Here is a 20,767-nt window from a genome sequence, read left to right as displayed (position 1 = left end):
AGATGCCAGATATCACGCGACGTGTCATAAGGTCAGAGTCACGCAGGTTGAGATTCTACTCTCTCGCGTGCTGGGGGACATTCCTTCCTTCCACAGTTCTTTTCCAAGGAAGCGAGTTAGAAAAATGAAAAATAGTTCGGATAAAGACATGTTTGAATATTGCAAGAAGTAAGTGAGAAACGTTGCATTAGTTATCAAAGGAACTAGTATTTGTATTATACGAAGTCCGTATGCAGTACCTTCATTTGGTTATTGTGGTGCTCGAACGTGGCCTGCTTAGCGGCTGGAAGCATGTCGTTTGCCGGCGAAATAGGATTTATGCCTTCCAACTCAAGCGCACAGCGCATTTGGTAGCTTTCCAAAGCCGAGATTTCGTCAAGGTTCTCATCGGTACGCACACTGCAGAATACTGCAGTGGAGCCAACTCTGAAAAACGTGTTATCGACATCAGATCCATGCCTTCGGAACGTGGCGCCTCTTATATAAGAATTTGCTTTCATACATACGGGCGGATGTGTTGTGTTGAATAAGGATTTATACGTATTTGCTTCTGTGTAGTTTGAAGAATTTCTGACTACGAAACATTCTGGAATAATAATGGAGTGATAGTAATTTTATTAGAGAAACACTCCACTGAATGCAAAAATTAAAAATTTCCATATGAGTATTAGAGAATATTAAATATATACTGTAGTGGTAATAAATTTTCGTGAATTTTTGGCGTACCTTTAGGGAGATCAGGGTCTGCACAATGGACGTCAGGGACTCTCCATTCCTCGCTCCGGGATTCCCAGCCCAATTCCTGCCTCGTGTGGCATATGACGTCAGTTTGCATTGTACCGCCGTGCACCTCGATCTGAAAAAAAGGAAATGTGTGTCAACATAGAATAGCATTTAAACCATATTTGATATGATGCCAATTCCCTCCTTTGTGGCCAAAAGTGGCTGACGTTTTGTCATACAGGCGAAGATAAGAGAGAAAGACAGCAGAGCGCAGCACTGTGGTTTTTAAAGTTTTCTTTTGTTTGATAAATCAGTCAAAACAAAATACTCATATCCATGGCCTTTAATTCATATACAATATTGATTTCCTATCTGACATTCTTTTCTGGATTTAAACGAGAGCATGTTATTCTAATTAATGGTCAGATAGGCTGATCAAGATTGGATATTAAATTTAAACTGGCATCCGGACTACTGTGCAATGTGCCTCTACCAGGGAGAGGACACGGTGTGCATATACAAACACATTTGGGCAAAAATATCTAGCCGTATGGCCTAACATGCGTAATACATGAATGACCTCACACCAGGTTAATGTTATTTAATTGCTATCCTTTGTGTTTCGTGGTTAGTAGTTTTAGGTAGTAATATGGATGACTTAGACACGACATTCGACATTTTAGGGGACATTATGGTAAATCTAGTGCCAAAATAACTATAAATTGGGATTTTAGGGGGTGTTGGGGAAAAAGTTTGGAGGTATTAGGGGAGGTAGCTGGGATTGTGTGGATAAATTAGTGGATATATTTATCTAAGGCAGATAATGTCCTTTTCGTATACTTTACATGATTCTGCATTATATTATTTTTTATCATCTCGGAAAACTGGTCGCCATACGATGGTGGGACCTCCCTGATGACGTATTGCTAACGCTGTCGCCTATAATCAAGAGGTTTCTGGTTCGATCCTTGGTGGAGGTCGTCGCACGGTGATTTGGATCCCACTTTAAACTGTGGGTCCTGTCCCGATTAGCCTATTTCAGCATAACGTGAACTCAAACGACACAAAACAAACGTCATGCACATATCTTGTACGCGAACTCTCAGTGTAACATCAAAGGAAACCTTCCGAACAAAGATAACCACTAATTCGAGGCTCCTTTCAGTCCATTTAACTGTCTCGCCGATCGCTGAGTACCAGCACGCAGGCGGCGCGTTGTCCACTGAATTGACGCACTTCCGCCACCTACTTATCGTCTCGCAGGAAGCTCTCGGATGAATGGAGCCCGGTTTCCGGTTGATAGGAACGACAATCGCTGGAGATGCGAGTGGGATGGAGAGGTTGGAGACCAGATAGAAAAAAAAACGAACGTTTGAAGTCGTTTCAAAGTTTCCTTTTCACAAGATACGTTTGCTAGTTCCTCCTCGTCTGGGAAACAGCTAGACAGAAGACCGATCCATTTATATGTACGGCCAGAATAAAATTTGCCGTTGTTATGGAATCATACAAACGCACGCAAAAATTCCCATAATTTATATTAACCCTTCTTGGCGGAGAAGTCAGAAAATGAACGTCAAGACACTACACGATACAGTGGGCTAAGTAGTGATTTATTCGCACATCGATAATTCTCTCAGTGGCGTTTCCATGGGGGGGCGGTAGATGGGGCTAATAACCCCCCGGTCCAAAATTCCTAAAAGAAACGAACGTTAAATGCAGACAAAGATGACAAAATAGCCATAATTACCTCTTATTTCCCCGCACGAATTTGATTCTCATTCAACCCATCTGCCTACCAGTTCATATACCAATTTTACTCAATGTGGAAAAGAATTTACCAAATTTAGATTCTTGTGTCCCCTAAGTTTTACCATTATATCAATTGTGCAGGTAACTGTAATATTTTGCATTGCTAAGAGTGTTCAAATAATATTATACTATAATATGCATACACAATACATGTGTGGGTGTGTTCTTGTAGTTGAGTTGCTGTTTTTAAATCCACTTTATGCATAGATAGGCTAAGTACTAGCCAGTGGCGTGCCAAGGATTTTCGAAAGGGAGGGATTATATACTTTTTCTTGGTAGTCAGCCCTCATTTTGCCATAATTTTCTACCTTTGACGTTCTTTTTTTAGGAATACTGGGCGAAAGGGGGGCTATAACCCCCATCAACCTCCCCCCTTGGGCACGCCACTGTGCAGGATATTCAGGTTATTTAATTGAGTAATAAAAGTGAGCATTTCCGAAATATATCTTCTTACATGAAGAGAAACGTGTAAATTAATTTCTATACATTAAAGAAGAGAAAAAGCTAAGATGTCGATGTGGAAACAAAGTTATATAAATTCGTGTTCATTGACATTTCCTTGACTCGCATGCCGTAAGCAGAGCTCCAACTCATACGAAGACGACACGGGCAGTGCCCTTTATACTTATTCACGTCATCTCCCTCGAAGAAAGTGACAGGTCAGGGCTCTACAAAAATAATAAAAAAACGAAAAGAGCGAAATTCACTCAGTCATAAATTTCTCCTCAGTTTTCCCAGGAACGACCGGGGGTAGGAAACAATTTCAGAGCGATGACCTGCTGTTTACTTCCGCTTCGTTCGCTGATTCAGAAGGGAAACCGTTGGCTCAATGACACAGGAGAGAGGAAGAAGAGCTTCTGAATGGAGATTCCTAACAAAATCTTCTCTGTGACGCATGCGCTCTCCTCTCCTTATGATCGATACCGATGCTACGCTTCTGCCTCTCCACAAATTCGGAAGATCAGAATGGGGTAGTGATGGAGAGTTCCGTTCATTTTAAATCGTTCACAAATAGCAACGGCTCAAGAGAATAGTTCATACGATTTATGTTGTCCAATCTAACAAACAAACGTTCCTAAACGATAAAGTTTATTGGCGCAGCAACATAAACCTTGAATCTATTCCAAACTGAGTCTACAGTATTAAGTGGTTTTTTTTTGCAAATTTTCCGCCTAGCACCTTAATAGTGTAGCAAAGAGATGATATTCATACGAAACAGTATTTGTGGTACTCGAATTTTTGGATTTTCAGTGCGCACGAGAAAGATTGGTGCGAACTGCGTCAAAACCGTCACTGCTGGTATAGTTTTCATTAATTATTTGTTTCAAGAATGTTCGAACCACTTCAACAATCACTTACCGGGAATCTAACCCAGAACCATCTAATTTCGAAGCGATGGCGATTTTCACTAGGTTTCCAGAATTGAAAACCTGTCTAATAGTAAAGCATTGACGGAACAAGCTATACTGTACGTTTCTTCTGTACCTCGTGATTGAGTTAGTGTTTTAAGTCCGCTTTATGCACAGTAAGGCTAATTGGGACTGCACCTACAGTTTAAATTGGGATCCGAACCACTATGTGTCTCCACCGGGTATCGAGGCTGGGACCCCTTGATTAAAAGGCGACGACGCTACCACTGTGCCATCGGGGAGGTCCTTGTACCTCATTATTTCACGCTGTTACAATACAGTATGATGTAAAACAGGATAAGTCTGAAGTTTCTAAAATCAAAACAATTTTGTCTCATTGAAAATAATATAGACTTTTACCCTTGCCAAAATGTCTATGTTATCCTTTCATATTTCTGTACATGCATAGAAATATAGTAATCCATGCTCTCTCACTTTGACATCATTCCGACAACTTATGGACTTATTTATTTTATTTTCTCCTTTCGCATGGTCCGATTCGTGTCAGTTACACCGTATAATTGCATCGCTATGTGGGCATCTAATGCTAGCCAATGAAAAATGCGAGTTGCTACTTGGCACATACATGAAAGCGCTTTAGTGATCAAAAAGCGTTAGTCACACATGAAGTGATGCAGTAAGATAGAGATGTTTGTAAAAGGTTAACAGGATGTGGCTCATATCCTGTGTGTAATGCATTGATTTTCGGTGGATCTGATTGGATACATTGCCAATATATCCATCCCGTCACCTTTAGTGGCGGATCTAGGAATGGAAGTTAGAATGTGCGAGATTTACCTTGCCTGTATTGTCAAAACCGTAAGACAAATAAATTTAAACTTCAATAGCATGTAAAATGGTAATTGCATATTTTCCTCCAATGGAGCTGAAGACAAAATCGAGACAGTAGATTGGAACTGAACAAGAGACTTACGATACAACAGTGTACAATAAACTAAAATCTGAGCTGAAACTGAGAACAAATGTACAACCTTTTGTTCTTTACATCATATTTTGTGTTCAGTTGATTCTACTTCAACCTTTGAACAGTTTCTTGTTAGCTGTTATGGTATATTTGTTTCACCTTTTACTTCACAATTCCATTTTTGTTCGTTACGAACAAGTTCACTATGTATATAATTTAAACTCGGATCTTCGAGAATGCTGGAAAATTACCCATTGAAAGAAGAACTGGCGATTTCATTAATGCATCTGGAAATGCTTCTTTTTTATTTTCAGAACACTGGGTACGACTGTTTTTCAGTTATGCAGATTAATAGTTGTAATTATATGCCCTGAGGTAAGGTAAAGGTAAAGTTCCCCGTGCACAGAGCACCGTGCCATGAAGGCACATTTAGGGGATGTGGGGTTAGGGCCCCCACTGATCATAACATATCTTATCCTTATTTAAATTATCCGTCTACTTATATGACGTATGTATTTTCTAATTATTCTAATATTGATTTTAGTTCGTTTTCCATTCTAAATGTAGACTATAACACTTTTGGTGAGAATTCTGTACAAGGTATAATCTAATGGAAGTATTTTTTTTTCTCTGTATGCACCAAAATATTATGTCGGCTCTGTCAACTTTAGATCTCGTCAGTGAAGTTCACGGGTTCAAAATTCCAGCCTGGAAATGGGTGTTTTTGTGAATTTCCCTTCATCAATTTCATCTAATCATCCTAATTAGTCAAAAGTGTCAGAAATGCGACGAAAAATACAAAAACCAAAGTACTGAATTCGAAAAAAGGTGTGTTCGGATCCGTATTTGTTGAACAAATAGTGTTTGCTATTGTATTTTGGATGTGGAAGTGCTTATTTCATACAATACGCTATTGGCACCTGCCAGTATTAGGATTTTGGTGTATATTGACGACAGCTTTTCGTACGAGACGGGATTTGGGACCTTCTGTAACAATCTCTACCTGGGCACTTTTTGTGTCTGTGGTTTCTAAACCATTTCCGTTCTTCTTTAGCATTACATGTACTTTTCTTCCCTTGGAAGGATATTATAAACAGCAGCTGCTGTCCGAAGACGCACGCTTAGAACCTCAAGGACACGCGATTCACCTGGAACCCGTATTATGGGCAGGTGCGGACCTCGGAGCCATCTCCAATGCCCATGCTTTTAGCTGGATTGACTCTTGGCACCTGGACTGCCAAGGAGAGTGGGGGAGGACATCTGCCGTGGCAACTGCACTGGCAACCATCTGCTCGTCTTGCACATTACGCATGCACCACTGGGAGCATCCCTCTCGTAACTGACGTAACAGATGAGGATCGTCCAATGGAATTCGACATGCCTGACTGAATGATAATAACATTTACCTGGCGATCATTGATTTCGGGTTTTCTTGTGGAAGCGCCCAACTTCTCGTGCTTCGGTAGGCGAATTCATTCCTGTGCCGTCCTCGCATCGGCACATGTTGAGTGAGAATGGTTGCACTTGAAGGTAGATGCCGTTTGTTTTAATTCAAAGACTAGCAATATGTTCCTCTGTATTTTGGTCCGTACCTTAAGATTCGAGGGCGTTACCCAAAACTCTTGGTAGAGAAAAATTGCATTAAGTTGAAAAAAATAATAATAATAATTAAATGTATGCAATAACCAAAGTGTCTGTTATTTTGACATGCTCAGGGAATTTCGTAGGAGGTCTTCTTTGTTTAGTAATCGAATCAGTGCTATATTTATCCAGACCAGAGGTAAGAGACGTAATATTTTTGCACTTTCAGTGTGCGTTACAAGCATAAGCACTCGTACCCATAAGAATTTGGTGGTAAATTTACATATACAGTAACATACCAGTAAAGCAAATACTTTATGATTGGATTGATTTGTTGTTTTAAGTCCACTATATGCACAGTAAGGCTAATCGGGACTGGAACTACAGTTTAAAGTGGCATCCGAACCACTATGTGCCCACCGGGAATCAAACCCGGGACCCCTTGATTACAAGGCGACGACGCTACCACTGCGCCATCGGGGAGGCCTGCAAATACTTTATATGCGTAATCAATTAACCTTATTTCAAGCACATTTCCTACATAGTATAAATAAATATTCCATGAAAATAAAAATGCATAATAATAATAATAAATAAATATTCGACAAATAGAATTCAAATATTATTCTCTCAAAAAAATGTTAAGTGTAATACACTAGTATCACGTCTATGACTGCATGTGAAATCGAGTTATCAATCACATTGTAAAATATGAAACTTAATGTCCACGTAGTGTTTCATTTCTCTTTGGAATCGATGCTATTTGTTGTCAGTATAATGTGTGCAAAGATATCCATTCTTTCTTTCGGTGGAGGAGGACGGAGGAATGTCATGAGTGTAAGGGGGAAACGGGGAACTTGCTCTCCCTGGATATCGAGTGGGGATAAATTTTATTTGGTCTATTATGCTTTTTACAAGTAAAATAAATGTTATCTTCTTCTCAAATAATTCAAAAATAAACCATTGACAATTCCGAAGTATATATTCCTTGTCCGCCTGGGGGAAAAAAAGTCCGTGTTCGCCGATGAGGGATGCTTACTGTTATGGAATAATAAAAATAATAATAGGGATAAAAATAATAAAGTACTAATGGATTTTCACGTCAAGCCTTTGTATGTAGGTTAATCATGTCAAGAGTGTGCGCTGAGGGAAATGCTTTGAGCTTATGTGATTTCCACGTACTCATCTTGCGTAAGTATTCATGATTTGCTAACAGAATGTCTACGTTTCCTTCACTGAATACTGATGTCATGACCAAGCACGTATTTATGGCGGGAGGTCCAGGGGGTCCGCCCCCCCCCCCGAAAGACTTACCAAATACCAAAATTAAATAATGAAAATATGCTCGTTTAGCATTTGTTTATATAATCGATGGTTATTAATTTCCTCGGAACGTATTGGAAGTCAAGGATTATATTGGGATCATATGGCTTTGAAGGACAACAAGGAAGTATTGCGGGGTCTGGACAACCCCCCCCCCCCCCCATTCCGAAAGAACACTCATAATAATATGCATAAAACATTAACCAGAAACTTTACTTTTCTCCAACTGCATCTAACATCTTTTTTGTTATTCAGTAAATATTCAATTCTTCATCTATTTGACATTAATTTTATTGCCAGGGCACTTGCTTTTATTTAAATTATTCTGATATTAACCACAGGTAAGCTACATAATGAATATACCCTGTGATATTTCTATTCTTACACCGTATTTTTATCTATTCATGAAAAAATAATATAATATTAACTCATATTATTATTTATATTTATATTATAATTTATTAATTAATTTGATTTAATATACTAGATATTTAAATTTAAACATTATTGTTGTTATTATTATTATTGAGACACTTGGTTCGGACCCCTCCCCACCCCCGAAACATATTTCTAAATACGTGCCTGGTCATGACTGGCCGATAGTGACTTTTGAAAGTCAGAACTCGGCATTTATATTACATGCCGAACAGTATCGATTTTTAACATTGGAATATCGTCCCTAACTGAAACATCGATCAAGAATTCGATATATCTCGATACTTCCAGCAACCTGACTCAATTGGACTGTTGGCCTACTTCAACAAGAAATGCGGTGACGATTTTAGTTGTGCAAACAAGGCTACTTCGTGAACGCCACAAGAATTCTGACATGCTTGAATGCTTTACGACACACAATTCGTGCAAGCAACCGAGGATAATCAGTGTTTTAATTTTCCCAAACAATCGCAATTTTATTAATAAACCCTCCTTTGATGTGCCCGGTGACCCAGGACTTAGGAATGGGGATTCTTTTTACGGTATTTGGAAATTTGTGTCAAGGCCTATTTCTCATGGGTAAAACGTACGTACGTACTACAGACGTCAACCAAACAGTGTTGCCATAACAGATCCAATATGTGTCCCTAACATGTTAAATATCTCACTTTTTCACCCGAGTTTTGGCATTCGGCACACAAAATCATGGTAATTGCTTAAGCGTACCACTGTAACGACATGCCGTAGACAGACAGGACTAGAAATTAGTGAAGCAGAAGCTGTACAGTTTTCAAATTTTTATTTACGTTATTTTCAGACTAGCATGCTTTATGTATGAGCTGCATTTCATAACTTTACTGTACTTTTTATACTTAATTTGACTACTGTAGTTTAATGAATCCTCAACAGCAGTGGCTTGCCCAAGTAAGATTAGGAGTCGTAGCCCCCCCCCTTAACTTTGGCTCAGCATTCTTAAAAGAAGAACGCCAAGTGAAGGAAAAGATGGTAAAATATAAGACGAACTGCTAAAAAAGTGGGGACATAATCAAGGACACGTCACTTAGCTACCTGCTAAGCAGGCCTATGTTGTAGTTTTAGTGGTAGTAGCTACCCAGGTTGCTAAAATACCTATACGCGTATTAAAAAAAATCTTCCGTGTAGGAAACTAGATGGTTCAGACTATTTCATGGTGCAGTTCTCGCCCTTAACTCCTAGAGTCTCTCAATGTTTGACTGTGACCTACAGTTTAAAGTGGGATCCAAACCAATATGCAGTGGGCCTCGATCGGAAATCGAAACCGGAACCCCTCACAAGGTGACAGCGTTACCACTACACAATCTGAGAGGCCCTCTTACCGACAAGAGTCATCAATTGACACACTGGTTATTAAAAATGTGTATGCAAGTTTGAGATGCTCGCGCAATTTCTCATTTGAGGGAAAAATCCCTCCAGAATGCTGGAAACACTGCAACTGGTTCTCTCGCAGAAGACCACAACAAACGCGTCCTACTTCTTCATTCATTGTCACGGCGGAGGAATACTTTACTGGTTTCATGCGAATGTTCCTGTCCTCTTCCCCGAGGTGATAAGACTCGAATCGAGGACAGGGTTTTTCGCAACCTGAAACAATTCTCCGGCTGCGTTTTATGCTCCTTGCGCAAGACGGTATTGTTTCACATGTTACGATTGAGAAATCTCAAGGGAAGATGCTCCCTCCTCGTACTTCGAAGGAAAGTATTTTGGTGGTTCTTCGGAAACCAAGCATGTGATGGCATACGAGCAGACCCATATCCAGAACATGCCCAGATTTAAATATAAGAATGACGCTTCAGATCCTGGTCTCCATTATCAAAGGGGGTTTTCTAGTGGAACTGAGAAATGTCTTTGAACAGGGCCGCATTTTAAAAATGAGATACTGAACACAGGCACGAGGCACGAGCATTGAGGATGCCTGTATGTATATCTTGAGACTGAGTTTGATGCACAGACAGGCTAGTCGGGACTGGACCTACAGTTCAAGGTGGGATCTGGAACCAACATGTGCCACCGAGTATCAAACCCGGGACCCTTCGATTACAAGGCGACGACGTTATCACTACGTCATCGGGGTAGGTGTTTGTGTGGGGGCTATGTATGTATGCATGCATGTATGTGTGTGTCTATTATGCCAATCTTGTCAGCCAGCAGCCTCAGGCCTTGGCATGAGTCTTCTTTGTGAGTGTCCCTTCATCAATTTCATCATATCTCATCACTCATGCTCATCTTCTCGACGCGAGAAGCGCAAAGTGGCAGAAGCGAAGTAAAATAAACCAAATTAATCAATCAAATCGAATTTATCGAGGCGCTAATGTGACTAAAATATTTGAGATACGAATAAACCCTTCACAAAATCTCAACCAAGAGCTGTAGCTAAGAACATGTTAAATTTACTCTTTGTTTCTCTCTCACACATACACACGCGCAAAACCGCCCGCTAGATTTTTCTCGGTTGGGGGGGGGGGGGAATTCTCATAAAGCATTCCCAGCACTAGGATGATCTACATAGGCACATAATTTTCTGTCTTTCACAGCATCCCTCGTCCATGCTACAGTTTCAAAATTTGAGTTATATGAAGTAATTCCAGAAATCTCAGGGAGGGGACAAATGCCCCCTGGCCCCCTTTGCGGGCACCCTTGCACACGACCCACGAGCTTAGACATGTAAAGAGAGGACCTTGCTATATTTTTCGATTTTCTCATACATTTCATTGTCGGTCATTACATCTCATTTTTTTACTTATCGTGAAAACGCAAAGTTCAATTTGAACATACCGACAACGCCACTTTTCTAACGATTGACTTGGCACAATCTTCATGCTATCAGCACTTTCTTAAAAAGGGAGTTATATCCCCAACGAGGTTAATAACTCGCGTGGCATAGTTTGATGGGCAGCTATAGCTATTAAGCGAAGGTTGCACAGTCATTGTTGGATTCGGTTGGTTGTGCAACGCTATACCATTGTAAAGACGCCGGAAGTGCATGTGTCCTTCACCTGGGCATTTCATTAGAAGACTCGTGCACCGAATCACATGAAGAACCCGAGAGCTTCATTAGTACAGTTATCAAACCCTAAGATCAAACGTGGACGAGTCCATTTCGTAGATAAAAATATTCTCTATTTACGAATGGGCGCGCTAGTTTCCCCCATTTCCTTCATTGCGTTCGTTACACGCCGTGGTTATATCGCATTTGGAAGCGAAAAACAGGATGATCATTATCTGTAGATGCTCTGGCATTGGTCAGATAATGACCACATGTATGGGTTACTGGATAAGGTCGCTCAACAACCAAATAGGCGTGACGTAAAGCCACGCTGGCTGTGAACATGTAAATGGGTATAAAAATATTTTCTGCACGCAACTTTTGTTTTTTGACTCCATGGAACATCAATTGCAGTGGTGCTGAAACATGACTCAGAAATTAACCGCAAAGGTACGCAGGTTATCCACTGCCACTTTGTTTTACGCCAAGGTGAATACATACAGGTAAAGCGCATCGAATAATTATTATTCGATGTTCGGAAATTTTGGTGTGACGTAGGTTCAGACGAAGTTGCAGAAAATAACTGCTCTGGAGTATTGCTTTCCTAAATAAGTATTTTCAAGGATAATTCGTCGAATGTTACGATACATTCAGTTTCTTCGTGATATTGCCAGAAGTAGCATAAAAACGAAGCAAAATTTATGAATTCAATCAAAATGCATGCAATGTTAATTGGATTGTATCCATTGCTTTTAACTATACTCATTCTAACACTACGTTTCGAAAGAGCACCTCTTCTATAGTCTTCAGGTGAACAAAATTTCTTTTTGCCTATGTTGGGGTGGCGGCGATTAGGGGGGGTGAGGGGGGCCAAATGCCCCTCCCACTTTTTGCCACTTTTGCCCCCGCACTAAGCGAAACCTTATCTACAAAGTAAAATATACTGCCTTTGCGCCCCCAGTTTTGGCATCTTGACCCCCCCCCCCGGTTTTGAAACCCAATCGCCGCCACTGTTGGGGATCCAAATCTACGACAGGCCTCTGATCCCCGCCACTGACAAAAATAAATTCGTTCACCTGAAGACGAGAGAAGAGGTGCTCTTTCGAAACTCAGTGTGAGAATAAGTATAGCTAAAAGCACTAGAAAATGGATAATGCACATTTAACATTGCACGCTAATATAGAACCGTTGTAAAGTTGTCACTATTATTCTCCAGAAAATTAATGGCTTCCACGCGTGGGTATCTGAAACCCACAATATACCGTATAATCAATTAGCATGAGTAAATAATCCTGGTCAAAAATTAAGCGATTGAAGATAAGAAATATTTAAATAAATAAATATCAATAAAAGTACCGCTGGATCTTTGATCAGTGTTAGCAGATATCTTCGAAAATTTTGCACGTTTTGAAGCTCCGGGCAGTTACAAATTCTTGGGAATTACATAAATTCAGAATTCCTTCTACAGTGTGGTCTTCATGTGGTTTGCTTTCGCTGTTCCATATATGTAATCTGCCTTCATTGATGCGAAATTCCTACTGTAATAACGGCCTCTTTCTGACATTAGTTTGGGATACCACAATAGGTAATTAAACCGCACATCTTGACATCATTGTGAGTCGTTTAAACTTAGCGAGGGTGCTGCACACCATAAGCCACGTCAAACATTGCCCTTGTCCATAGTAAACGCAAAAACATTAGTCTGAACGGAAATAGCTTCTATCCACGTAATACATTGTTTTTTGTTACTTTGCGAGCCTAGAAGTGACGTAAACAGAGGCTTAAAATAACTTCGTTGCCGCCTACGACTATCGAAACTCTGGATGTGAGATCGCACAAATGTTAATCTTCATTTATAAACGGGAAAACAGCAACTGTGTATGTTGTGAAAGAATCTTAGGCCCAACGAAGGCACTTTGATTGATTGATTGATTTCGTTTATTTTACTTCGCTTTCTGCTACTTTAGGGTAATCGCGAAGATGAGGATGAGTGATGATATGATGAAATTGATGAAGGGACACTTGGATTCGAACCAACGACCCCTGGCGTTGTACCGCTTGGGTCGGCAACTAATGAAGTCACTGGTGCCTTGTTTGCGATTTCACATAGCAAGTTTGAAATTGTAGATTCAAACTGAGTCTCGTTCAGGTCTTCCTTCCTAATATTTTCCTAATTAATTTCACAATGATTAATACAAGTGCTGTTATTTCGTTCTACGAATTTTGCTTCCAATTTTGACAATACTTGATATAAGTTACGTAAGATCTACTACGCGTGTCATTTTGAATTACTGGAGAGATATATGATATAATACACCAATACCTTTCTAAAGGCACCAAAATGTCAACCTCCCTTCCACGTAGTACACCTTGGAGACTAACGAGGCTCTGGTGACTGGACTCATAGCCAGTAGAATACTCTATTGGGATCGTGTTGTGTCGTCCATATATATTTGGGATTGTTCCTTCATCCATCCCATCACCATTCATCCTCAACTTCGCGATTAGCTAAAAGTGGCAGAAAAGCGGAGTAAAAAAAATCAAATCAATCAATCCAGCATCTGCACAATACATTCCTCTCGAGATGCGGGATGAAAGGACACATTCCCCTTATGTCCCGAGTCCCTCGTCCGCGGTCTAACACTCATTTGAGGACCAAATTATAATTGTTATCCTGCTAATGATTTTTAGTACCATCAACAGGAAACTGGAGCCCCCCGAGCAGTCGAACGATTAGCGATCGGGCCTGGGTTCGATCCTGGGTGGGAGCTCCAAAATTCCGCTCGTAAGGAAAATTGCATCGGTCTAGGAAACCAGAAAACAGCGGCGATGGGACTCAATCTCGTGACCACGCTGAAAATTAGCTTGGTAAGCGTTGGCCTGGAAAGGGCTGTTCTACGAAATTTAGTTTCTCGTTTAGAAAATAACTGTGAAATCTAAAATCAATTTTGTATAAAATTTCTCACGCGTTAGTTAAAACTTGCATTTGCTGTAAACTATATGGTTAGCATCGCTTATTAAATAAAGAAATAGTTACATTGTGGAAAAGGTTAATGACTTCATTAATATAGAGCGTTCAAAGAATAAATACAAGTATAAAATACATTGTATGTATATTTTGCTGTAAAGAGTACTGAACCGCTAAACTTCATTTCACCCCTCACATTGTTATGGATGTGATACGAATAACCAGATATCCATACAGTTTTCTATCCCCGTTATTTCAAATCCATTTTCTATTTCTCTCGAGATAACTGATACGATGAAGATGAATTAGATTAAATGAGTACATAACATATCTGGGATTCGAACCTACAAATAACTCCCGTCACAGCACGTTATTTTCGTATTCGGAAAATATTACTTGATGTTATTACAGGTCAGAAAAAATTAAACCTACCGTTGAAGGAGGTGGGGCAAAAGAGAAGCACTTGCCCAACGTAGGCGCAGACTTTAGGGGGCAAGGCATTATCTGCCCCCTTCCCCCAAATTCCTCCGGAAATGTATACATTAAAAAAATATTGTTGCCAATCTTGCCTCCCACCCCCAACGTCTTTATGAAGTTGGCGCCTTTGTGCCTAGGCTCTGCTCAGGTCAGTTGTATTTAAAAAATAAATGATTGTTTTATACATTTCAAAAAATTGCAGTAGGTTGAAATATTTCAAGAATAAAAGCTCTACACTAAAAAAATCTAAATATGTCAACATGAACCTATTCTAAGATTTGTATATTGATATGGGAATTTGAGTATATACGCTAGAAATGTAAATTCATTCCAGTCCTTTCGTACAAGTATTAGTAAATAAAAACACATGAAATGATTTAGGCAATATAATAAGTAATATTTAGTTATCAGTGTCAATGCTTCATAATGAAAAGCAAGATTAATCTTCTTCAGACATTCTTGAATCTGAATAATTGTTGTATGAGCCTATACCATGCGCGTATTCAATTTGTGGCACCGTCTACGCATCAATGCATCTACATCCTGGTCAATCCCATTACACACATATATATGAATGTCCGTGTGTGTCACACTCTTGTTATGAACGTAACATTGTTGTGTCGTAAAAATCAGTCGCAGTCCACGTAGACACGAAACACTAAAACTAGGTTGAAACGAAAGCTTATACGTTCTAATCAGAAAATGCAGTTTACTGAAAACAGACTTACCACTTATTGATGTCAACGTAAAGGAGACTGTCAGGATGTAGGCCACACTTTAGCCTCAAGTGCTTGCTGTCCGAGTCACGTGTACACAGAGCCACGGAGCTACGAGCGTGCGTCTCACACCGCGAGTATTTCAAGACTGACTGAAGCGGGGAGGGAGGCCGTTTGCTTGCTTCGTGAACCGCGAGGAGAGGGGTTCAGAAGAAACATTTGTCAGAACACAGCGTGTGCCGCCGTCAGTTCAGTCAGTATGCTATGCTTATGTACCCTCCCTCCCTCATCGCCCCCACCCAGGTGCTTCGCCGCTCCGACACCAGGGTGCATGCGTGCTCCCGGAAGTACCCGAAGATCACCGGAAGTTAGATTGATTGTAAGCTTCTGTCGACTTCCGGCAGCGCGCGGAGGGTTTGATGATGTGATAAATGCGTCGAGCGACAACGCTCTGGGAGACCGTTGCGTTACGCACTTCTCCCCTTATTTTCGAGTATTTTTGGTCTGGTTTCGAAAAAAATTTCTTCAGAGGAGAAGCACTTGGCGGTAGTGTTATGGAAGTGTGGGTAGCAGGGTGGTGGTCTCTGGATACTTGTGTCCCCCCCTCTGATTGATCAATTTTATCCATGGGGGGAAATGTTATATGGCATAAAGTCATTATCTCATGCTGTCCCTAGACAGTCAGTAGAATATCCCTCCACTGGAAATTTATAAAATATTTCATTGCGCTACGATCCAAGTTCGAATCCCGATCTGGGCATGGCTGTTCTTTGTGAGTGTTCCTTCATCAATTTCATCACTCATCCTAATCTTCGCAATTAGCCAAACGTGGCAGAAAAGCGAAGTAAAATAAACCAAATCAACAAATCGAACACTGGCGTACATGACGGGGAACGAGAGCACTCGCCCCCCAAAATTTCCAGCTTTATTAAAACATAAATGTCAGGGGTATTTGTCTAAACCTTCTGGAACATGAGTTCATGTTCTGCCTCTCCGAAGTTAGGCCCTAATTTACGCTGCTGCTGCTGGATTCGAAACCTGGGAAGGGCAAAATTCTGCCATCATCTCTTTCAACAGCTCATCATTCATCTTCATCATTACGATTAACAGAAAAAGTCCAAGAATATATAAAATATTCAAAGTAGAAACTGGTCCAGTCGGTAGGGCGTCTCTCTGCCACGCCATCCACGCGTAGACCCGGGTTCGATTCCCGATCTCAGATGATAATTTTTCCGACAAAGTCCCTGCATACAGCACCTCTGGAGATCATCGAGCCTCTCATCAATGTGTGTCCAGGGAAGGGATGCTGATATCATCACCCTCATTATGGTCGAGATCGAGAAAATGCGAGACTGGACATCCATATCCGCATTATGCACGGTGTAATGTACAGGTAGTTTTACCTTTTAACTTACATCAAATAATAAATAGAAGAGGATTTTCTTCGAGGACAATTAATGTATATATTGCAATTTAAGTATTCCGAAAAATATCTTGAAGTTTTTTTTTTTAATAATTATGTATACCTATACCCAGTGTTATTTGCACAAGACTTCCAGTAACGTATTTCCAAGTATAGTAAAAATATGCAAGCTGAGAGGGGGTTCGGCACAGAGTGAACAGAAGCCAATACGGCTATATCGGCCGATACCGATGTCAATATAATATACACCCAGCAATCATAGAAGGGGATGCAGCAGTGATTTATCACATACACCAAACATCTCCCTAGCACAGCTCCAAAGGCCCAATTTATGCAAATTTTGGTTCTAAATTTACCCTTATACACACCCCTAAATACGTATTCACACCCTCAGATCTGGTAAACCCCTGGGATACAGTATCTAGAGAGGGAATTCACCCTCATATCCACCTATAAATAGCACCCGGCCTTCAGCCATGTTATTTAATATATGTGTGCATGTCAGTAGAATGGTAATTTATTTTTCTCTCGTTGCAAACTTGATGACTAATAGAAGAAACCTTGGAAATACGCTGCGTAATAGAGCAAACTAATGTGCACAAACTAATCCCTTTCTTGGCAACTCATAAATATTTTCTAAAACCCAATCTGTTATTTTGCAAAGCGATTCCTCTCCCCCCTCCCCTTCTTGCTGAAAGCAGATTAACAGCAGGAAAACCCTTCCTCCCCGCCGTCGGTGGATCTTAGCCAATAACTTCCTCTCCAGATGTCCTAAGTTCTGCGAACATCTAAACTTAACATGGATACATCAACGTGTGCGTCACTTCCGGTCTAAAAGAGTCTGAGGATGTGACCACGGGAATCCATCCAGTTGTCCTGTTCCGTTCTGGTAAACCTCCGTTCATCATCCGTAGAAGCAGCCCTCTTTTGTTTCGACATTGTTTCCTCTGATTTGGAGGAAGAAAGGAGATACTTATTTCATCCAGACGGGCGTTTGAACAGTGACCTTTAGAATTGTTGACAAGTTTTATTACTTTTACGAGGAAACAATTTTTCACTTCTTCTAGCATGAGTATGCCTAGAATTTTGATTTGGGATAGGAAGGGTCAGGTAGTTGATATATTGATTGATTGATTTGCTTAATTTTACTTCCCTTTTTGTGCCACTTTTGGCTAATTTGCTAAGATGGGGATGAGTGATGATATGATGAAATTGATGAATGGACACTCACAAATTTCCATGCCCAGGCCAGAATTCGAATTCGGGGACCCTGGCGCCGTAGCGCGATGTGCTAGCCACTCTGCCACGGGGGCCGGCAGCTATTTGATAAAGAAATAAGAGTCATTAATAAGAATTATTAAAATAAAAATATATTAGTAGTATTATTAAACTGTAGGCCCAGCCCCGATTAGCCTTTCTGTGCATAAATTGGATTTGAAAACAAACGATCAAATAAACAGTCGGTGGCTCAGTCGGTAACGCGTCTGACTACCATGCTAAAGGTCCCGGGTTCGATCCCCGGCCGGTTCAAATCCGGGAACTTTTCTAACTATGGAAGCGGCCCCGGCGCCCACCCAGCGTCGAACAACATGAGTACCTGGGGGAAACCCTGGGGGGTAAAAGCGGTCAGGGGCGTGATGCTGATCACATCACCCCCACTCACGACCAGATCAAGAAAGTGTGGGGCGTTACCCCCACACCCCCTATACGCCTTCATGGCGTGGTGCTATGCGCAGGGGAGCGCTTTACCTTTTTATGATAGAAGAAATATGGCATGTTAAATTAACGAGACATCTTTTAATTTTCCAATAATTCCAATTATAAAACCGGCCTACATGGTGGAAGGTCAGCGTAATTCAAACCCTGATTAATGCATGGGTGTGTTTGTCCCCTCATCCTCACATCGTTGCGAGTAACCCGAGAGATAGAAGACGTAAAATAACCGAAATAAAAAGAATGAAAATAAAAATTACCCTTTTTTCCCACTTTCAGACTTATATTGTACTGGGATTTCCTTCTCGCGCTTTTCCAAGATAATTTTTTCCCGATAAGCGAGGAAGAAATACTGAAACTCTCTCAGTGGGTTCGTCTATTCAACCCAAGGAAACGAACTTTCCACTTACAAGGAACGGGGGTGAAGAAGGGGACGTGTTTCTCTTTTGAAAAGCAAAAGTTGTGGAGCCTCGAGGGGAGTCAGTCCTTGGGACAAAGGGGGTGGAAGGAGACAATGCTCAGAGGGGGATCCACTTCCTGCAGTAAAGTCTGATGGACAGATTGCTTTATAGTTTTATGGTCCGTCCTTCTCTCCTTTGATCCATTCACATACAATTTCGAAGGATTTCACCCGGGTCCTGGTCGCAGGACAACAAAGACTGGCTTTTCTCAAGTCCTGTTGCCGAGAACGGTCCCGCAGAATTTATGACGACGATACCTATTAAGCTTTTCTAGGAAAATAAGCAGCAGCGTGAACAATAACAGACTTATTTCTTCCTTTTCCAGGGGCTCAAATTTCGCTGGCCATGAAAAATTAATTTTATGATAACAACAGCAATAAAATCATTAGGTACCAGAGGTATATTTTCTTTTGTGTAGCTTGGGATCAGGCACGTACCCAGAGGGAGTGCCCAACCCCGAAATCCTACAAATATCTAATTTAAATAATGGTAATTAATTTTACTTCCTTAGCAGGATTAAATATATTTTATAATAATTTGTAATATACTGAACCTACCTACGGGCTTGTTTGGAATCCTGCCTGCATGTTATGTCACAGCACAATCATCATCCACGTTTTTACAACTACATTTACTTATGGTACAACTTTCGGTTGTGATTTTTCTTCTCGGTTTCCTGACTCGTACAGAACTGTGCAAAAATTGTACAAAAATCCTGTTTTTATACTGTATACATAATTTCGTGAATGTGGTACTGCAAGTATATGGAGCTAGTTGCATTGCAGCATTACCATATCCCTTTCTGTTTATATTTTTTTTATAATTTAAAAAACATTTACGTTAGAACAACAGTTTTACTTTATATGGCAATAACATATTTGTAACACTGTACTCATATTTCAATATAATACTTTTTCCTTTTACGTAATTATAGTTGTCCTCCGTGGCGGAGTAGTTAGCACAGCACTCTACAACAGCAGGGACCTCGAGTTCGAGTCACAGCCAGTGCATGGTGTTCTTTGTGGTTATCCCTTCATCAATTTAATCGTATCATCACTCATTCTCATCTTCGCAATGAGTCAAAATAAACCAAATCAACCGATCAATTACTTATACCATTTGAAATATGAAATAACAAAAGTAGTAAACCACTACTAATAAGAACATTTATTCAATAATAACAATTTTAACTAATATTTATATTAGATTGTAGTTATAATAGCATTATGAATTGCTATTATTATTAAGTCCTTGGAGAAACTGAGCAATTATCGTGTTCTAACTGTTATGTTATTCCACTATGTAATGATTCATGTCACCCATTTTCGATTATTTTCTACCTATCAGTTTCACCTTTACATATGTGCTAATTGTGTTCCTCTATCCTCTTCTACAGAGGACGTCCTTATTTTCCTATGTAAGCTCACCCGCATCCACATGGTACACTGTGTATGAAGTTTTTCATAGCGGCATGGAGTTTTCTGGTTATGCCCAATTAACATTGCATGCTTATGTAGAACCATTTTCACTTATATTCAGATAATTATTATTCTCGAACAAATATTTTTCTCTCTACAATTTAGAATATGAGTGTGGTGTTCTCGAAATGAGAGATTTAAAAAAATATTTTCCCTGCGAAACGCCGGCATTTAGTACGGAAGGGTTCAGCACTTCTGTAGCGAATGCACTTTGGCCTTTTGCACCTCTCAAAGTTTAATAGAACCCATTGACATCTTGTTTGAATTGATGCCGGGAAAGTCCCACGCCAGAAGCTCCTCCTTG

General features: G+C 40.3%; 1 protein-coding gene across 2 annotated transcripts in view; it reads right to left on the bottom strand.

The window, feature by feature from the left end:
- The window catches only part of edl (ETS-domain lacking), a 71,265-nt gene that overhangs the window by 15,087 nt on the left and 35,411 nt on the right, over positions 1-20,767 (bottom strand). Inside the window, exons 1-2 of one of the 2 annotated variants that reach the window (XM_083121046.1) lie at positions 15,401-15,641; positions 727-856 (exon numbers count right to left, since the gene is read on the bottom strand). In XM_083121046.1, the coding sequence (XP_082977172.1) occupies positions 727-835 (109 nt within the window). In that variant the 5' untranslated portion in view covers positions 836-856; positions 15,401-15,641. Of the gene's footprint in view, positions 1-726; positions 857-15,400; positions 15,642-20,767 lie in introns of those variants that run through there. The other variant, XM_083121047.1, reaches the window with a different exon arrangement.

The sequence above is a fragment of the Lepisma saccharinum genome, chromosome 4 (genome assembly GCF_977018435.1).
Source record: "Lepisma saccharinum chromosome 4, izLepSacc3.1, whole genome shotgun sequence".
In the NCBI taxonomy this organism is placed as follows: Eukaryota; Metazoa; Arthropoda; class Insecta; order Zygentoma; family Lepismatidae; genus Lepisma; species Lepisma saccharinum.
This window is presented reverse-complemented; position numbering and strand designations above follow the sequence as displayed.